This window comes from Oryctolagus cuniculus, chromosome 13, assembly GCF_051225735.1.
Source record: "Oryctolagus cuniculus isolate XC-2025 breed Fujian yellow rabbit chromosome 13, ASM5122573v1, whole genome shotgun sequence".
NCBI lineage: Eukaryota > Metazoa > Chordata > Mammalia > Lagomorpha > Leporidae > Oryctolagus > Oryctolagus cuniculus.
Window position 1 is genome coordinate 44,051,959 of NC_142879.1, and position 19,715 is coordinate 44,071,673.

At 40.7% G+C, this 19,715-nt stretch overlaps 1 protein-coding gene across 1 annotated transcript in view; it reads left to right on the forward strand.

The window, feature by feature from the left end:
- Positions 1 to 19,715, forward strand: part of MRC1 (mannose receptor C-type 1) — a 110,814-nt gene that overhangs the window by 42,145 nt on the left and 48,954 nt on the right. The window contains exons 8-12 of the mRNA XM_002717356.6: positions 5,257 to 5,414; positions 7,551 to 7,661; positions 12,307 to 12,422; positions 15,844 to 15,992; positions 17,567 to 17,766. Coding sequence (XP_002717402.1) covers positions 5,257 to 5,414; positions 7,551 to 7,661; positions 12,307 to 12,422; positions 15,844 to 15,992; positions 17,567 to 17,766 — 734 coding nt within the window. The remainder of the gene's footprint in view (positions 1 to 5,256; positions 5,415 to 7,550; positions 7,662 to 12,306; positions 12,423 to 15,843; positions 15,993 to 17,566; positions 17,767 to 19,715) is intronic.

Consider the following 19,715-nt stretch of genomic DNA (forward strand, 5'->3'; position numbering starts at 1 on the left):
TCTTGCCAAATGGCTTTGTCTAAAACTTCCAGGACTATATTGAATAGCAATGGGGAAAGTGAGCATCCTTGTCTGGTTACAGATATTAGTGGAAATGCTTCCAATTTTTCACCATTCAGTAGGATGTTGGCTGTGGGTTTGTCATAGATTACCTTGATTGTGTTGAAAAATATTCCTATTTTTTTTAAAAGACCTATTTATTTCTCTGAAAGCAGAGTTAGAGAGAGAGAGAGAGAGAACAAGAACAAGAACGAGAACAAGAATATCTTTCACCTGCTGGTTCATTCTCCAAATAGCCACAAAATCCCAGGGCTGGACCAGGCCAAAGCCAGGAGCCAGGAGCTTCCTCTGAGTCTCCCACATGGTTGCAAAGGCCTGAGCCCCTGGGCCATCTTCTGTTGCTTTCCCAGGCACATTAGCCTGGAGCTTGATCAGCAATATAGCAGCTGGGACTCGAACTGTAGCCCATATGGGATGCCAGTTCTGCAGGCCATGACTTAACCCACTGTGCAACAGCTCCAGCCCTGGATTGTTCCTTCTATACCCAATTTGCTTAAAGGATGTTGTATTTTTGTCTTATGATTTATTTTATTTATTTGAAAGGCAGAGTTACATAGATGCAGAGGCAGAGAGAGAGAGACAGCGGCCTTCTGTCCTATGGTTCACTCCCCAAATGGTTGCCACGGCCAGAGCTGACCCAATCCAAAGCCAGGAGCCAGGAGCTTCTTCTGGGTCTCTCACATGGGTGCAGGGGCCCAAGCACGTGGGCCATCTTCTGTTGATTTCCCAAGCCATAACAGAAAGCTGGATTAGAAGAGGAATACCTGGAACTCAAACCAGAGCCTATATGGGATGCTGGCACTGCAGGCAGTGGCTTTACCCACCACACCACAGCAATGGCCTTAGGATGTTGTATTTTATCAGATGCTTTCTCTGTATCTATTGAGATAATCATATAGTTTTTATTCTTTAATTTTTTAATATAATGTATAACATTTATTGATTTGCATATGTTGAACCTACTAGAGATAAACCCCACTTGGTTGATGTGAATGATCTGTCTGATGTGTTGTTGGATTTGATTAGATAGTGTTTTGTTGAGGATTTCTGTGTCTATGTTAATCAGGGATGTTGGTCTATAATTCTTTTTCTCTGTTGTATTTTTTTCTGGTTTAGGAATTACAGGATGCTGGCCTCATAGAAGGAGTTTGGGAGGATTCCTTCCATTTCAATTGTTTTGAATAGTTTGAGAAGAATTGGACTTAGTTCTTCTTCAAATGTCTGATAGAAATCAGCAGTGAAGCCATCCAGTCTTGGGCTTTTCTTTGTCAGGATGGTCTTATTTACTCATTCAGTCTCCAGTTTGGTTTTTGGTCTGTTTAAGTTTTCCATGTCTTCATGATTTTGTTTTGTAGATTGTATGCATCCAGGAATATACTGATTTCTTCTAGATTTTCCAATTAGTTGGAATATAGCTATTTGTGATAATTCCTGATGATTCCTTTTATTTCTGTGGTATCTGTTGTTACATCTCCTTTTTCATCTCTGATTTTGTAATTTGGGTCTTCTTCCTCTTTTTTTTTGGTTGGGGCCAATGGTGTTTCAGTTTTTTTTTTTTTTAAAGAATCATCTCTTCATTTCATTTATCTTTTGTATTTTTGGGGGGAGGTTTTTTTTTTCTTCTTTAATTAATTATTTCTTTCCTCCTACTAATTTTGAGTTTGGTTTGTTGTTAAGATGCATTGATAGCTCATTTATTTGATGCCTTTCTAATTTCTTGTCTTTTTTTTAAAAAATATTTATTTTTATTTATTTGAAAGTCAGAGTTACACAGAGAGAAGGAGAGGCAGAGAGAGAGAGAGAGAGAGAGAGAGAGAGAGAGATCTTCCATCTGCTGGTTCACTCCCCAATTGGCTGCAATGGCCAGAGCTGCACCAATCTGAAGCCAGGAGCCAGGAGCTTCTTCTGGGTCTTCCCCTGCAGGTGCAGGGGCCGAAGGACTTGGGCTGTATTTTTCTGCTTTCTCAGGCCACAGTAGGGAGCTGGATTGGAAGTGGAGCAGCCAGGACTCAAATTGGTGCCCATATGGCATGCTGGCACTGCATGTGGTGGCTTTACCTGCTACGCTACAGTGCCGGCCTCTCCAATTTCTTGAAGTAGGCATTAATTGCTATAAACCTCTCTCTTAGAACTGCTTTTGCTGTATCCCATAAGTTTTGATATGTTATATTGTCATCTTCGTTTGTTTCCAGGCATTTTTTGATTTCCCTTTTGGCTTGTTCTTATGTCTACATATTTTCTAAAGATTCTTAAGTTGTTAATTTCTAATTTCATTCCATTGTGCTCAGACAAATGCAGCAGATGATTCAGTTTTTTGAACTTGCTGAGACGTGCTTTGTGGCCTAGCATAGGATCTATTGTAGGGTGCAGAGGATCTGCCCAGTGCCGTGAGCCTGCCCCATTCAGAGAGTTAGCAGAGATGTTCTCAGAGCCGGCTGCCTGTGAGTGCTCTGCTTTGGCAGTCTGAGCCTCGGAGCCTATGATATATTGAGAGGATGGGGGCACCTCACAGTCCTGTGTGGGTGCCCAGCCCCCTGACAACCCTCCCAGCCAAACTCAAGTCAGTGGTTAATGTGGATTTTTCCCTCTGCTAAAATCCCTTGGGCACTTGCAGGTATGAGAGCCACCACAGCCTCTACTGGTGTCAAGTTGGCTCCTTCTCCCCACCAGTTGCCAGATGCCATTGTTGGGGAATTGGGAGAAAGAAACAGGATTTTCTTTCACTGGATTATGTGGGTTCTCTGGTCCCCCACTGGGCTCCAGGCTGGACTCGAAGTCAGTGTGGCGTGCAAGGTTCTCCTTCAGCCACTATCAGCAGGGCATGAGTTTTACCACCATCTGCTTTCAGCTCGGTCTCCTGTGCCGGCGTCTCCATCAGCCCCTGGCTGCGGGAGTCTTGTGTGTGGTCCCCTCTCGCTGCTATGCGTCTGCACTGGCCACGCTGCTCCACGGCATCCCTCTTCCTTCTGTAGAATTTCCACAGCAAACTTCTCTCCAACTCTCTCCTGGCAATGCGCTTCCTCTTCTTTTCTTCTGCTATTTTCCCCTGGACAAAAGCAGTACATCTTTGCCTCATTCAGCCATCTTGGCGTCTCCGTGAGGTCTCTTAGAAGCCTATATCTGTTGCTCAAAAGACCATGATCTGCCAAATCAACTGAAAGCAAAGGGGGCTCATCCCGGCGATGTCACTCATGCTCTGTGGGCCTGGAAACACCTGCTGGGGCTGGCATAAGGCCAGCCAGGGACTTCTCCAAAAGCAAAGTTGAATGACAACTTTTAGGAGGAAGAAACTAAACCACTTACGGAAATTCTTATATATTATGGCATTTTTCTCATTTTCTATCACAGCATGACATTTACATTCTTTGAAGTAATTTAATTTTTTTTAAACAGTAGCCACTTTATTTGGTTCACACGTCTATGTGTTAGCAGAGTTTTTTTTTTTTTTTAAGATTTATTTATTTATTTGAACGTCAGAGTTACACAGAGGGAGAAGGAGAGGCAGAGAGAGAGAGAAAGACAGACAGACAGACAGAGAGGTCTTCCATCCACTGGTTTACTCCCCAATTGGCTGCAACAGCCAGAGCTGTGCCGACTTGAAGCCAGGAGCCATCAGCTTCCTCCAGGTCTCCCACATGGGTGCAGGGGCCCAAGGCCTTGGGCCATCTTCTACTGCTTTCCCAGGCCATAGCAGAGAGCTGGATCAGAAGTGGAGCAGCTGGGGCTCGAACCGGCACCCATATGGAATGCCAGCACAACAGGCAGCGGCTTTACCTACTATGCCACAGTGCTGGCCCCTGAAGTAATTTAATTTAACATTAAAAGATCATGTACCAGCTGGCGCCGCGGCTCACTAGGCTAATCCTCCACCTTGTGGCGCCAGCACACCGGGTTCTAGTCCTGGTCGGGGCGCCCGATTCTGTCCTGGTTGCCCCTCTTCCAGGCCAGCTCTCTGCTGTGGCCAGGGAGTACAGTGGAGGATGGCCCAAGTGCTTGGGCCCTGTACCCCATGGGAGACCAGGAAAAGCACCTGGCTCCTGGCTCCTGCCATCGGATCAACGCGGTGCGCCGGCCGCAGCACACTGGCCGCGGTGGCCATTGGAGGGTGAACCAACGGCAAAAGGAAGACCTTTCTCTCTGTCTCTCTCACTCACTGTCCACTCTGCCTGTCAAAAAAAAAAAAAATCATATACCAACCATTCATGATGGAATTCCCAATCATACAGATTAAATAGATGTTGAATTGTGTAGTCCTTAATTTCTTAAAAATCTGAAAAAGTTTCTTTTTTAGTCCTGAAATCTTAGACCTTCCATCACTTCAACTTTTCCTATTTTTGTTGTGCTATTTAGAGTTTTTCTTTTTTTAAGATTTATTTTATTTATTTGAAAGACAGAGTTACAGAGAGAGGTAGAGACAGAGAGAGAGGTCTTCCATCTGATGGTTCACTCCTCAGATAGCCGCAATGGCCAGAGCTGCGCGGATCTGGAGCCAGGAGCCAGGAGCTTCTTCCAGGTCTCCCACATGGGTGCAGGGGCCCAAGGACTCGGGCCATCTTCTACTGCTTTCCCAGGTTATAGCAGAGAGCTGGATCAGAAGGGGAGCAGCCAGGACTAGAACTGGCACCCACATGGAATGCCAGCACTGCAGGTGGCAGCTTTACCCACTAAACCACAGTGCCATCCCCCCTAAAATGATCTTGATAACAACTTGAGTCAGTAAAGTAGAAGTGGATTTAAATTTTTGCTATGTTAAAAAAATACAATTTAATAGTAGTCGGTTAGATTTATATAAATAGGCTACCATATTTCCGACAACATGAGTGTGGTTGGCGTGGTAAATTATTTATTTATTTATTTTTTAAAAAGCAGCTTCACAAGGAAAAGGTAATAATAGACCTATGTCAATTTTGTTTTTACAAGTTCCAGGAGATATAATTTATAGGTAATTACAGAATATAGTCACATTCACAATGCAAAGCATACATTACGTAACTTAAAGCTGACAACGTAGAATGTGGTTAGCATCTAAGTCTATAGAAATTAACTCAGGTCAGCAGTTTTTATGATGGTTATGATCACTTTTCTGATGGTTACAATATCAGGGCATAGAGCTGTGTTGATGAAGCACAGCATCCTCCTCTCCTGGTTCCCTCCTGACTTTGCATATATTGCTTTTGCATTTTTCTTCCTGTTTAGAGCCAAATGATGAGCTGTGGATTGGCTTAAATGACATCAAGATTCAAATGTACTTTGAGTGGAGTGATGGGACCCCTGTAACCTTTACCAAATGGTTTCGTGGAGAACCAAGCCACGAGAACAACAGGCAGGAGGACTGTGTTGTGATGAAAGGCAAGGTAGGGCCACTTGCATTGCTGATATCTGGTTAAAACTACAGGGGTTTATTTCTTCCGTCCCACTTATTACATATGTTTGTTTAGACAGTTTCTACTACAGGTAGATTGATAGAGATCAACACTGAAACCCAATTGATGTTCAGTTTCATGATTCTGTCTAAATTCTATCAAAGTCAAATTTTCAAGAGTACTAGAAGGGCAAGAGACAGAAACTCTTAGTTCAAGGATAAAATCAGCCATTAACCAATGCTCATATTTGTTCTCATGTTGGGCTCTAAATGCCATCATATAATTATGAGGGCACTTCATAAAGTGTTATTTATGGAGAATAGAATTAAACGATGTATTTTGTTTGATGCTAAAAATATCTAAAATCCATGCATAGTTTAAAAAATTTTATTTTTATTTGAAAGGCAGAGAGAGGGAGGGAGAGAGAGAGAGAGAAACAGAGAAGCAGAGAAACAGAAAGATCCTTCATCTACTGTTTCATTCCCCAATCTTACAACAAACTGGGATTGGGTCAGGCTGAAGCCAGGATCCCAAAACTCCATCTGGGTCTCTCATGTGGGTGGCAGGGACTCAAGTTTTTGAGCCTCATCAGTTGTCTCCAAGGGTACACATTAGCAGGAAGCTGAATCAGATGTGCAGAAGCTAGGACTCAAATCAGACACTCTAAAATTGGATGCAGGTATCCTAAGAGGCTGCTTTATAGCTGTACTACAATGCCCACCCCCATACTTCTTAAAAATAGTCATTTTCCATGACTCTTTTGAAGATCCATCATATGCATGGATTTTAAAATTTTTGCACCAAAATAAAATTATTTAATTCGATTTTCCCATGACCTTTCTGAAGCATCTTTGCATATCATTTAGTTGATAAACATCATAGCTTTGATCCTACCTTTGGTTACTCTGAATAGATTTAGACCTTGTTAGATCTGTTGTGGGTCTCACAGCCTAGGATCTGTCCTTAGGGAGTTCCATTTGTTTGGTTTATATGGAGATGCTGTATGAAATGATTGCATCCATAATCTAAATATGACCTTAGTGACAGAAGATTACCATTGGATTGTTTTTGTTAGCAGATGATGAACATGGTGGTTCAGAAGCTGGGTTTTGCTGTCCAACTGCTTGGCTCATTTATAAAGTAGGAATAATAATTGTACCTAGCTTACAGGTTGACATGAGAATTAAATGGGTTCATGTATACATTGTGTGCAGATCCTGGCCCAAACTTAGAGTTCAATAAATATTTTCTTCTATATTTGTCATTGTGGTTGTTTGTATTGTGATTAAGTGAAAACTGAAGAAAAGAGTAGGTATGCTTTATCCAAATGGTAGGCAGAGGACACCACAGAGCATAATGCTTGTAAGGAGCTGGCAGAGTGGAGTTAGAGGTAGAAAAGTGGAGAGGATCCTTAGTGAGCATTGAGGTTCAGGAAAAATATATTATCTTGCAAATGGAGAGACCAATCTGCAGTTTGTAATGTAACTCCCTGAAGGAGTGAGCGCCAGATTGCTGGGGTCAGAGAACCAGTGAGAACAGGGGAATGAATCACAGACCATTAGGAAGCTGTTTTTCATCATGTTTACCAGTTACAGAGAAAGGAAAGGTAAGCATAACATGAAATCTCTAGGGAAGGAGAGGGTTAGAGATCTGCAGCAGAGTGCAAGGTCGAGCCTCAGATCCAGGAGGACGCTGGTTAGTAGAAAAGGAAGGAGAACGGAAATATGTTGGTGGTTTCAGGTTTATTTTCTAGCTTGGTGAACTGGGTGAGGGGAGTTTTTCCTGGATGGTCTAAATGTACCTGGTTAACTTGAAGACAGAGCTGACTGTGGAGACTGAGAAGTACAGGCTGTGTGAAAACCTCTGAGAGCGCCATCATTTAAGGACTTACCACATTTTAGTTCTAGCTCTCTCTAAACAGTGGTTGTCTGCCTAAGATGTAAAACCTATAAGGGCTACAATCTCTTTCTATATCTTTGTCAATTTACTTTTCTTTTTTGTAGATGCTGTAAGCTTGATAATAACCTTGAACCTTAGTTTTCCTTCTCTAAGGCACAATTATGAGAAAATTACATCAAAGTCAAATAACTCAGAATCTATTTTTTTTTCCTTCTTCACTCTTTGTAGGATGGATACTGGGCAGATAGGGCCTGCGAGCGGCCCCTAAACTATATCTGCAAGATGACTTCTCGAACCCAAGCTACAGGAATAGTGGAAGTAGAAACAGGATGTAGGAAAGTGAGTACAGAATGTGTGCAATGAGTTCAGGTCTGCAACTTTTGATATAGTTGGCTTTATTTTTGCATGTGAAAGTGCTTTGTTATCATCACAGTTAAATGTTTTAACTGTCTAAAATGTTCAATGGTTTATTGTACGTGCTTGGTATCACTGTTCTCACTTAAGTTTTAGGAGTTCTCTATATAGTTAATATGGGGGCATACATGGTTGGCAGCTCCTTTTGGAATGTCATGGACTTGGAAGAGAGAGAAGACAGGTAGTAAAATGATACATCCAGTGGATCCCAGTGAGGGTCATGAGGTGAAGGCTGAATTTGGGGGAAGTGCCATCCAGGTACCTGTAGCCTATGATACAATGAGTTGTCTAGAGTATTTCTAGTAGAGAATCTCAAATTGCTAATAGCAAATTATCCTTAAGCATTTTTTCTCCTTTGCATTATTTCTGAGGACCTTCTGGTGAGTATTCTCAGTAGATCACTGGAATGGGAGGCAGGAGATCGAGAGCCCAACTGGTATCAGCAGTAACTCAGAAATTAAAGAAAGTTGCATAAACTGTTGTGTTCAACCTCACCTGTGTGACAGTAACCCCTTCCTTCAGGTCTAATGGTTCTCGGCGTATAAAGTAAATTGCCTTTATAAAGTAATTTTATAAAGCACAAAGAAACTATAAAATACAGGGTTTATGGTTATTTTCCTGTTTAATTGCATTTCCTCTTTTGTCCTTTCTCACTTCTCTTGGATGAAACATGAAGTAGAAACTAATTCTCTTTCCAAGAGTGTTATGTCATGGTCACATAATCTTATAACACCAGATGGCTGAGAATTTGTGAAACATAACTTGTACCATACGAACAAACCATAAAGAAAAATAGAGCAGATAACAGAAAATCATGGATTATTAGAGATGGGAAGGCTCTTAGTGATGATCAAAATTCCTTTCCTAAATTTAACATTCTGGAAACTTCAGCCCAAAGAATTTTTCTTAGAGTCAAGAGAGGCATGGCTGGAACCCAGGTCCCCTGCCCCTAACCAGGTACTTTGTTTCCTTATACTCACCCATCCTTTACTTAATCATATGCATATATGTATGTTCTTTTTAATTTTATAGAACAATCAAAAACATCTTAAAATTTTTTATTAATTTCACAGGATTAATCCAAGTTTTACATTTTATTTTTACCTATTGGTGAGTGCATATCTACAATCTCTGATAAATAATAATTTAATTTAACTATTAGGAGATAAAAAAACCAGGAAAATAATGGCAAGTACAGGTACAGCTACTATTGGGTCTTAATGAACTTAAAGGAGAAATATTAGTATCCTAATTAGAAAGAAAAGGAAACTGAAATTCAGAGAAATTAAATAATCTGGCCAGTTTAAAGACACCTGCTCTGGAGCCAGCATTGTGCACAGCAGATAAAACCTCTGCCTACAAGTCCTTGCTGGTCCACTTATGACCCAGCTCTCTGCTAATGTGCTGGGAAGGCAGAAGACAGCCCAAGGACTTGGGCCCCTACCCCCATGTAGGAGATAATGGGGTTCCTGGCTTCATGGCTTTAGACTGGCCTAGCTGTGGCTCTTGGGTCATCTGGGGAGTAAACCAGTGAATGGGAGGAAAAAAAGAAAATCTGTTTACTTCTCTGACTCTCTCCCTTTCTCTGTCACTCTGCCTTCCAAATAAATAAAATCTTTTTAAAAAGAATTGTAGATTAACTATGGTCTGGTTTTAAGAAATTCTTTTCTTATTAATTGAGAGAGACAGAGGCAGAAAGACAGAGAGAGTTCTCATCTGCAGGTTCACTCCCCAAATCCTCACAATGGCCAGGGCTGGGCAAGGAGAAACCAGAAACCAGGAGCTCCATGGGATCCAACTGCTTGAGCCATCACCTGCTGCCTCCCAGGGTGTACATTAGCAGGAACCCAAAATGAAAACTGGAGCCTGGACTTGAACCCAGGCACTCCGGTATGAAATGTGGGCATCCTGCTAGGCCAAACACCTGCCTTTTCAAACTACTTTCTGCTAGAAATTTATATATTATTTTATTTTCTTGTGGTTCTTATATTTGCCACTGGAATATCTGTTACATGGAATTTTTTTTTTGAGGTAGGTATTCTATCGTTTCTTTCTAAATGATTTTAAAATCTTGCTGTCTTTGGCATTCAGCAGGTTTACTACAGTATGTCTTCATTTAGACTTACTTTGTTTGATTCTTCATTTTGAAGATACATATCTATCCTTGAATTTTTGAAAATTATCACTAATTTTATTCACTGCTTCTGAAACTTCCCTTAGGTCAGTGTTCAGCCTTGATACTCTACTGTCCATCAATGTGTTTTAACCCCCTCATATATATATGTATATGTGTATATATATATGTATATATATACATATATATAAAAATTTATATACATATATATTTTTTGACAGGCAGAGTTAGTGAGAGAGAGAGAAACAGAGAGAAAGGACTTCCTTTTTCTGTTGGTTCATCCCCCAAATGGCTGCTACGGCCAGCGTGTTGTACAGATCTGAAGCCAGGAGCCAGGTGTTTCCTCCTGGTCTCCCATGTGGGTGCAGGGCCCAAGCACTTGGGCCATCCTCCACTGACTTCCTGGGCCACAGCAGAGAGCTGGCCTGGAAGAGGAGCAACCAGGACAGAATCTGGCGCCACAACTGGGACTTGAACCCGGGGTGCCGGTGCCGCAGGCGGAGGATTAGCCTAGTGAGCCATGCCGCTGGCCAACCCCCTTTTATATTTTCATCTATGATATAGTCATCCAATTTACTGCTTCTCTGTGAAACCCTGTCTATCTTTAATCTGATAATTTTTTTTACTTCATTACTATATTTTTCTTTCCTAAAACTTCTACTTTTTTCAAATCCTCCTTTTTTTGTGATTAGTATTTTGCTCTTCTGTTATTCTTTGTTTGTTCTGCCACTAAAGCGTGTCAAACATGCTTATTTTTGTAATTTTTAAAAAAATTGTTAATTTTTTTACTTTTCCTTAAAATGAGACATTTTCCCTCACATTTTGGAATGGTTTTGGTGATTTAGTGCCCATTTTTATCTTTGTCTCTACCCTCAGATACCATAGTCTCACATAACCTGGTTTGTGGAGGTATTTCTGTTGTATGGTTTAGCATTCTGCTTCTTACAGTGCCTAAGAGATTCCCCTTTTATTTACCAAGTACTGTTTTAATCATTTTGGCAGTTGATTCTCATACAACATTGGATAGTGTAAAATTGGAACTGCTACTCATCAGTGATTTGGAATTCATTTTCAAGTGAATTTGTTACCCAGAACGCTAGGCAGATGACAAGAAACTTTCATTTCCTGATTCTGGGAGTAGAGTTTTCTAGCTCTTCTTTCACAGAAGGGCTACTGTTAGTGGTATCATCTTTATACAAGAATCTGAATTCTAGCTCCCTGCTTCCGGTGGGCCAAATGTCAAATATCATATTCTGAATGGACAGTAATAGTCAAGCTCCTTGGACCCTGTTCTAGATCTGATACACCTTTGGGCAACAGCAATCTAAGCTTAGGTACTTTCCAAACAAATGTTAGTGTTACCCTTATTTTTGGTACTGGTAACAGGAAAACAGTGATGGAGAAATTATTGTTATCTTGGTTCTTTGTCTCACATGGAAGAAGAATTTCCAAGTGGACAAGCAGAGAGATTTAAAAAGATTTATTAGAGTCAAAGACCTCCAGCCACAGTGGAGGGCATAGAAGGGGGCTTCCAAGAGAGGGAAAATCCCAGCACTGGGGTACAATTTCGAAGGAAAAAAACTTGACAATCAGATTTGCATTTAGTTACCAGGTGGGGACAAAACCTATCAAAAGACCTGATTTACAATTCTCCATCCTGTTTGGCCTACTCATGATAAAACAAAAAACCATCCAGAAGGGTGGATAGGTAACTGGTTTTCACAATAAGCTGTGAGCTCAGGAAGAGCTCCCTTGCTATTCTCAAGGTAAATTTGGAGATTTTTAAGGAAGCAGGGTGCAAATATTTTACACCCCAAATTCTATTGGGACCACCCTGACTATCTGTTAACCCATCTGACCCCTCACAGTACCAGAAAGTTATTCCTTCTTCCTCTCTACCCATAGTATAGATTTTTCATTTATTTTTATATTTTTATCTAGCATGTTTATATATTTTATATATGACAGGAACCACACCAAAGAATGTTGCTTGAAGTTTAATAAATTCTCTCCTATGCCCAGATATTATAGCTTTATACTAACCATCAATTATTGGCTTTAATAGGCAGCTAGGATTGCTATTCCCCAAATTACTTGTTGTGGTTACCTATTCTAAAACTAAAGCCCTAGCTATGCTGCTGAATTTCCTCAGTGAGCATTAAATAGTTTTTTATTGGAGGATGCACTGGAGGTAGAGGGAATGACTGTATCCTCCCATTTTGTATCATAATTTGTCAAATGAGGAATAATAGATGCCCTTTTTCTTTATTAATTATGTATATGCTTTTCATTGCATTTGAATTCTTCAGATATGTGTTCTTTAGATATTTCTATTGTTGATCAATTTGTATTTCATGATAGAAGAATTAAAATAACATTTTCCAATAAACATGCATGATAATTTATTATTTCTTCCTTTCTTGATAACATTACTAGGGCTGGAAAAGACATGGCTTTTACTGCTATTTGATTGGACACACACTTTCCACATTTACAGAAGCAAACCAAACTTGTGAAAGTGAGAAAGCTTACTTAACAACTGTTGAAGACAGGTATTTAACCAATTTAATTGAATTTAAAAATATGTCAAATAGTAAAAAGTTTTCAGAAAGGCCTAAGTATCAATATGCTTTAAATTTCTATGTAGATTATGTAGAATCTGGAGGTATGGTTTGTAGAGGTAGAAACATTAAAATATTATCCTTATTTGGACTCTTCATTGCTAAAGTTGTAAAATATTTTGCTACTTTTAGTACAATAAAGCAGTATCCGGGATGGTTTACCAGTAGTCTAGTAGAGGCAGCTTGAAGATCTACCTTTTTCTGACTTACTGTATATATTTCAAGTTATAGTATGTTTTGATGAACTTTTCATGATGTACATATTCCTTTTATTATTTAAATTATGTCTATTTATGAGGTAGAGTATGATAATCAGCTCGTGCATTCAATGTGTGAGGATCAAATCAGATTAGTTGAAATTTTTCAAGCAGGAAAAGTCAAATTCATTGGTTCAAAAATCCCTTTTTTTATATTTACTATTTCCTCCACCAATAAAGAATGTAGAGAGATTTTACTGAATAATTCACTCAGTATTTCCATTCTTCACTTCATTTCTTTCCTTTGCTAGGTTAATAGACTGATAGGTCAAGAAAATCCCCTGGACTTGGAACGTCTTATTTAACTTCTGATGTGTAGGATCTCATCCATCTTTAAGTTTTATTTATTTTTTTCTTTACCTGTTGTTGGCAAAGTCTTGGATTAGACACAAAGAAAACTTAAAAGAAACATAAAAATATCCATTTCTCTTACAGTATGGAGATAAAAAGTATTACATTCCAATACCATAAATTATATTTATTGACCTTTCATGATGGGCCTAATAAAAAGTAGGGAATACAATTGATAATTTAAAATCCTTTGAAAAAATGAAAGATATCAGGGCTGGCATTGTAGCACAGTGGACTGAGCCACCAACTACAAAGCCAGCATCCCTTGTAAGTACTGGTTTGGGTCCTAGCTACTCCATTTCTGTCCCTGCTAATGTACCTGGAAAAGGAAACAGAACATAGCCCAAGTACTTGGGCCCCTACCACCCATATAGGAGACCTGGGTGGAGTTCCAGGCTCCTGGCTTCAGCCTGGACTAGATGTGGGCTTGTGGCTGTTTTGGGAATAAACCAATGGATGGAAAATCTTTGTCCCACTCTCTCTGTCACTTTGTTTGTCAAATAAATAAATACATTCTTTTTTCCAATGAAATATGTCATAATATTTGTTTTTTTTTTTTAAACAGATTTATTTATTTAACTGTTTGAAAGGCAGAGTTACAGAGAGGCAGAGGCAGAGAGAGATGTCTTCCATCTGCTAGTTCCCGCCCCAAATGGCCTCAACAGCTGGAGATGTCCTGATCTGAAGCCAGGAGCCAGGAGCTTCTCCCTGGTCTCTCATATGGTACAGGGGCCCAAGGACTTAGGCCATCTTCTTGGGCCATAGCAGAGAGCTGGATCAGAAGTGGAGCAGCTGGCTCTCAAACTGACACCCATGTGGGATGCTGGCACTGCAGGCCACAGTGCCGCCGCCAAGATGTCATAATAGTCGAATAGTTTTTATAAAGGAACTGAATTTCAACCCACACCCTTCTGTCATGTATAGACATGTGTAATACACCTCATAGCACTCTGATATAATGCTAACACATAAGAGTCAGAACATAGGTAGTTTTTTAATCTTATGACAAGGGAGGTGAGTGCCATGGAGATGTGTTCTGATCTGCTTCAAACTTGGAGTACTCTGTGCAGGATTTCACTGCATTTGTTTTTCCTTATGGATTTTCTATGATATATATATATATATATATATATATATACACATATATATATATATATACACACACACTTAGGAGCCTATTAACTCTGCTGTTAAATCTGGTTATCAGATATTTAAGAAAACTAAATTGAATTGGAAGGTTTTTGGTTTGTTCTCTTTAGGGAATAAACTAATTCAGATTGTGATCAAATAAGTGTCTTGCTGTTGGGGGCTGATGTTTAGCCTAGCAGTGAAGATACCAGTTAAGGTTCCCCTGTCCCACAGGCTCCTAACTTCAGCTTCCTGCTGTTACAGTCCCTGGGAGGCAACTGTGATGGTTCAAGTACATAGGCCCCTGCCACCCACATGCCAGATCTGGGCTAAGTTCACAAGTTCTGACTTTGGCCCAGCCTGGCCTCAGCCGCTATGGGCATTTCAGAAATCAATCAGCGTATGGCGGTGCTGCTCCACCCCACCCCCAAACCTTTTTTTCATAAGTTTGGCTAGGGTTGGGTCTCTCTATCTTCCCTTTCTGCCCTCTCTGGAGTCTTCTATGCCTCTCTCTATTCTGGAAACTTCATGGACCGCTTTTCTTTTGCTCCAAAGGAAGCTCATTGCCTGTGTTGCGGCATACTTTGTTTTATGTTTGCCAATTAGGACAAACTTTGTTAGCCTTGCCAACTGAATCGGACTGTTACCTGATTATGCCAAAGACACGGATGAGAATCCAGAAGAGGGAAAACTGTTTGCATTCATTATTCTGCCCTCAGGCCTTTCCGGAGATTCAATCTCTGCTTCTTTATATTGCCTTGTGATTTTCTCCTCTGTTTCAGAGTAGAGATGAGAACAAAATCAAGGGGGAAATCCATGCAGATTACCTACTTGTATTGTTTTGGCAATGTTACTACCCCTCAACTTGCTTAATCAAGAATTGAGAACAGGGGCCTGTGCTGTGGCGTAATGGATTAAGCTGCCGCCTGTGACGCTGGCATCCCATAGGGATGTTGGTTCAAATCCTAGCTGCTCTGCTTCTGATCCAACTCCCTGCTGATTACCTGGGAAAGCTGCAGAAGATGACCTAAGTGCTTGGGCTCCTTCCACTTACATGGAAGACCAGGATGAAGCTCCCAGCTGCTGGTGGCCTGGCCTAGCCCTGCCCATTTTAGCCATTTGGGGATTGAACCAGCAGATGGAAGGTTTCTGTCTCTCTCTTTTTCTGTAACTCTGCCTTTCAAATTAATAAAAATAAATCATTAAGAAAAAGAATTGAGAACAACATTTGGTGTATTTGAAAACTGGACTTCTTTTTGGAACAATGTATTGAAGAATGTTGTAGTGTTCTTTGTGTTTTTAAAATTCTCTTAAATCTTGAGGTGGGATAGAGAACCTAGTGAGGACTACAGAGAAATGGCTTGAGTTTATTTGAATGATTTTATTCACCCAATCTGATGGTACTTTTCTCTTTGTAAGCTCACATTTACTTAGGGAAATTTTGTATAATTCAAGTGACATACAAATGTACTAGTTCGTGTTTGAATTGTCAACTAAATCATAGTTCAAACATAGAACTATGATACTTCTCATGTTGATAATTTTTAAAATATTGCACAAATGTTTCTAAAGCTTAGTTGGATGTTCACTTTTCTTTTCTTTTTCTTTTTTAAAAGATATGAACAAGCATTCCTGACTAGTTTGATTGGATTGAGGCCTGAAAAATATTTTTGGACAGGACTTTCAGATATACAAAACAAAGGCACCTTTCAATGGACCATTGAGGAAGAGGTTCAGTTCACCCACTGGAATTCAGATATGCCAGGTATGTGCCGTGCACTTCACTTGAGACTTTCATTTACTTGCCATTAATTTTTGATGAATCCAGTGGACAAGGTCTGTTGTTTTTCTGTGTAGCTTTCCAGATAGATCACGTGAATTAATTGTGCTTTTGATAAGGGATTTTGTATTCCATTCCTTTTCATTTTGTTTCCTTTTTAAAAAAAATTAAATTCCCCAATGAGTTTGCAGTATTTTAAGAAAATCAGGAAGAGAAAATTGCTAAATTATCTGGTCCTGCTTTATTTGAAAAAATATTTGTGAAATTCTAAATGTTCATCAATGTCCCAAATGCCTAACTTGTTTCTGAAAATTTAAAATTTCATTAAATTGATGTAAGATGTTTCCATACAATATGAATCGAATTATTAGTATGACTCTATGGTGAAGCAAATGACAGTGCTTACATGGAACACGTCGCTTCCATGTATGTGCTACCTACCATGTGTGGTCCTCTATGTGTCTTGCATTTTAATTTATCTTTATAAGAACACTATAAGGTAATTGGTTAAATATCTTCATTTAAAAGAGATAAAAACTGGGACTCAGAAACTGTGTGTGACTAGCAAGCTTTTTTTTTTTTAAGATTTATTTATTTATTTATTTAAAAGTCAGAGTTCCATAGAGAGACAAAGAGAGGCTGGAGGGGAGGTCTTCCATCTGCTGGTTCACTCTCCAGTTGGCCACAATGGCCGGAGCGGCACTGATCCGAAGCCAGGAGCCAGGAGCTTCTTCCAGGACTCCCACGTGGGTGCAGGGGCCGAAGGATCTGGGCCATCTTCTACTGCTTTCCCAGGCCATAGCAGGGAGCTGGATAAGAAGTGGAGCAGCCGGGACCCGAACTGGAGCCCATATGGGATGCCGGCACTGCAAGCAGCAGCTTTACTCGCTGTGTCACAGCACCAGCCCCTACCAAGCTTCTGAGCTTGGATTCTGACTTAGCTGTGTAGTTTCCAAATCTGATTTATTTGTACTTGGACCACTCTGCATTCCCAAAAATTTTGATTTGCCTTCCTAAGAGGTTACAAGTAGTTTCTAAAATAGACCCTGATTGTTTGCTTTCTTTATGCCCTAGTCTCACTACCATATGCTATTATTCAGCACGACAACATGAAAACTGGAATCTTTTATGCAGATTTTTGAAAAATTACTTACTGAGGTGAGAGATAGAGACTCTCAGAGAGACACAGACAGAGACAGGGAGATCCCATCTACTGGTTCGCTCTCCAAATGCTTGTATCAGCCTGGACTAGGCTGGGGCAGAAGCGGGGGCAAGGAACTCAGTGCAGGTCTCCCAGTTGGGTGGCAGGAGCCTAATTATTTGAGCCACTACTGCTGCCTCTCGAGTCTACATTAGCAGGAAGCTGGAGTCCGGGGCCTGAGGTGGGAATAGATTTCAGGTACTCAGGTGTGGAACACAGGCTTCCTAACCAGTCACGCTGGGCCAAATGTCTGCCCGACCACACATTCTGGCATTCCATTTGGAACTGTCTTTTGTGGGCGTAGTAAACCTTCAGCAAGCACCTGCTGAGTGAATTCCACTTTGTATGTTTAATGCAGGAAGAAAGGCAGGATGTGTTGCCATGAGAACTGGGATTGCAGGGGGCTTATGGGATATTCTGAAGTGTGATGAAAAGGCAAAGTTTGTGTGCAAGCACTGGGCAGAAGGAGTAACCCGTCCACCAGAGCCCACCACAACTCCTGAACCCAGATGTCCAGAGGATTGGGGCACCAGCAGTAAAACAAGCTTGTGTTTCAAGGTAAGCCTCCATGACTAAGCTCATAAAGAATTTGGAATATATATCAGCCCAAAGAACCGCCTAAGTAATAGAACATGAAGAAGCAAAAAACCGAAACATGCCGCCCATATTCCTCCTGTAGAAATTCCATTCTGATTCTATGGATCTGGAGAGAGGCTGGGAATTAATTGTTTTTGAAGATCTCCCTGGGGGATGTTGATGACAAGTTATATTTCAACCAACAAACACAACTCACAGGAGTCAACTGCTTTGCCATGTGCTTCTTCCCTTTCCCCGGGCTTTCTAGGCCTGGGCTGAGCTCACCACTCTTTCTATTCTGATGAAAGCATATATGCCTCCTCCTCTCCTGCTGCTCCTCATTTTTGCCCTGCCCTTGAATCCTAAGCTCTTAGCTGTCGTAACTGATAGCCCATTTACAATAATACAGGGTTATGTGCTAACCCCCGATGACTATAAAGATGGGAGATGAAGGCATTCCCAGATGAGGTCGACCAATTGAGTTAGTGAGCCCTACTAGTAGCAATAGAGGTTGATGTGGACTGGCAGTCAGGCCTAAAAGCATAATTTATAAAGAAGGAGACATACTGGGCCAGGAGAGAGGAGGATATTGTAAATGGATTATTTTTGAGGTAACACATAGCAAATCAGGTATGCTTTTGTTATCTCTGGAACCTTTCATTTTATTACACAAGAGTCAGATTCATCCTCTGTACAACACATCACTTGAGGGTGGCAGGCTATGGAGATTTGTCACAGGTTTTTTGGATAAAGCAGCAGAATCAGAGCTTGGGAGTGAGTGAGGGGTTCCAGTGGAGACAATGCCCAACAGATCAAAATAAGCGCTGCATTAGAAATTAGGTGGTTTTAGAGGTACTTGGGGTAGGTTTATTTGGTTTATTTGGAAATGTGTAGATCATCTTTGCAAACATTAAGATGTGGGAATTATAAATAAAGTTCAACTTATAGGAAATATATTTAAGAAAATAAAATATGATAGCACAGTTTAGCAAGTTGAGTATAGCACGTTGAATTGCTCACGGGAGTCTTGGGAGATATTGATATGGAAACTGGCTCCAGACACCTTTGTCCAGATAGCTCAAGTCAAACTGGGTCTTGAGTGAAAGTTGTCTTGAGTTGCTTTCTAACAGCTTGGGCAATCAAAGTCTCTTTGTCCCTTCCCGCTGAGCTTAGGCTCATGAGCATTAATGAATGAAAATTGTTAGTAGCTACAGTGTTAACTCCTACAGTGTTTTTATTTTTATATTTTTCAACTTTTATTTAATAAATATAAATTTCCAAAGTACAACTTTTTTTTTTTTGACAGGCAGATTTAGACAGTGAGAGAGAGAGACAGAGACAGAGAGAAAGGTCTTCCTTTCCGTTGGTTCACCCCCTTCGAATGGCTGCGATGTCCAGTGCGCTGCACCGATAGAAGCCAGGAGCCAGGTGCTTCCTCCTGGTCTCACATGGGGGTGCAGGGCCCAAGCACTTGGGCCATCCTCCACTACACTCCCGGGCCACAGCAGAGAGCTGGACTGGAAGAGGAGTAACTGGGACAGAATCTGGCACCCCAACTGGGACTAGAACCTGGGGTGCCGGCGCCACAGGTGCAGGATTAGCCAAGTGAGCTGTGGCACTGGCCCCAAAGTATAACTTTTGAATTATAGCGGCTTTTCCCCCTATAACCTTCCTCCTACCCACAACCATCCCATCTCCCATTCCCTCTCCCATCCCAATCACATCGATTCATTTTCAATTATCTTTATATACAGAAGATCAACTTAGTATATACTAAGTCAATATTTCAACAGACTGCACCTACACAGACACATAAAGTATAGAATACTGTTTTAGTAGTAGTTTTACCATTAATTCGCATAGTACAACACATTAAGGACAGAGATCCTACAAGGGGGAGTAAATGCACAGTGACTCCTGTTGTTGATTTA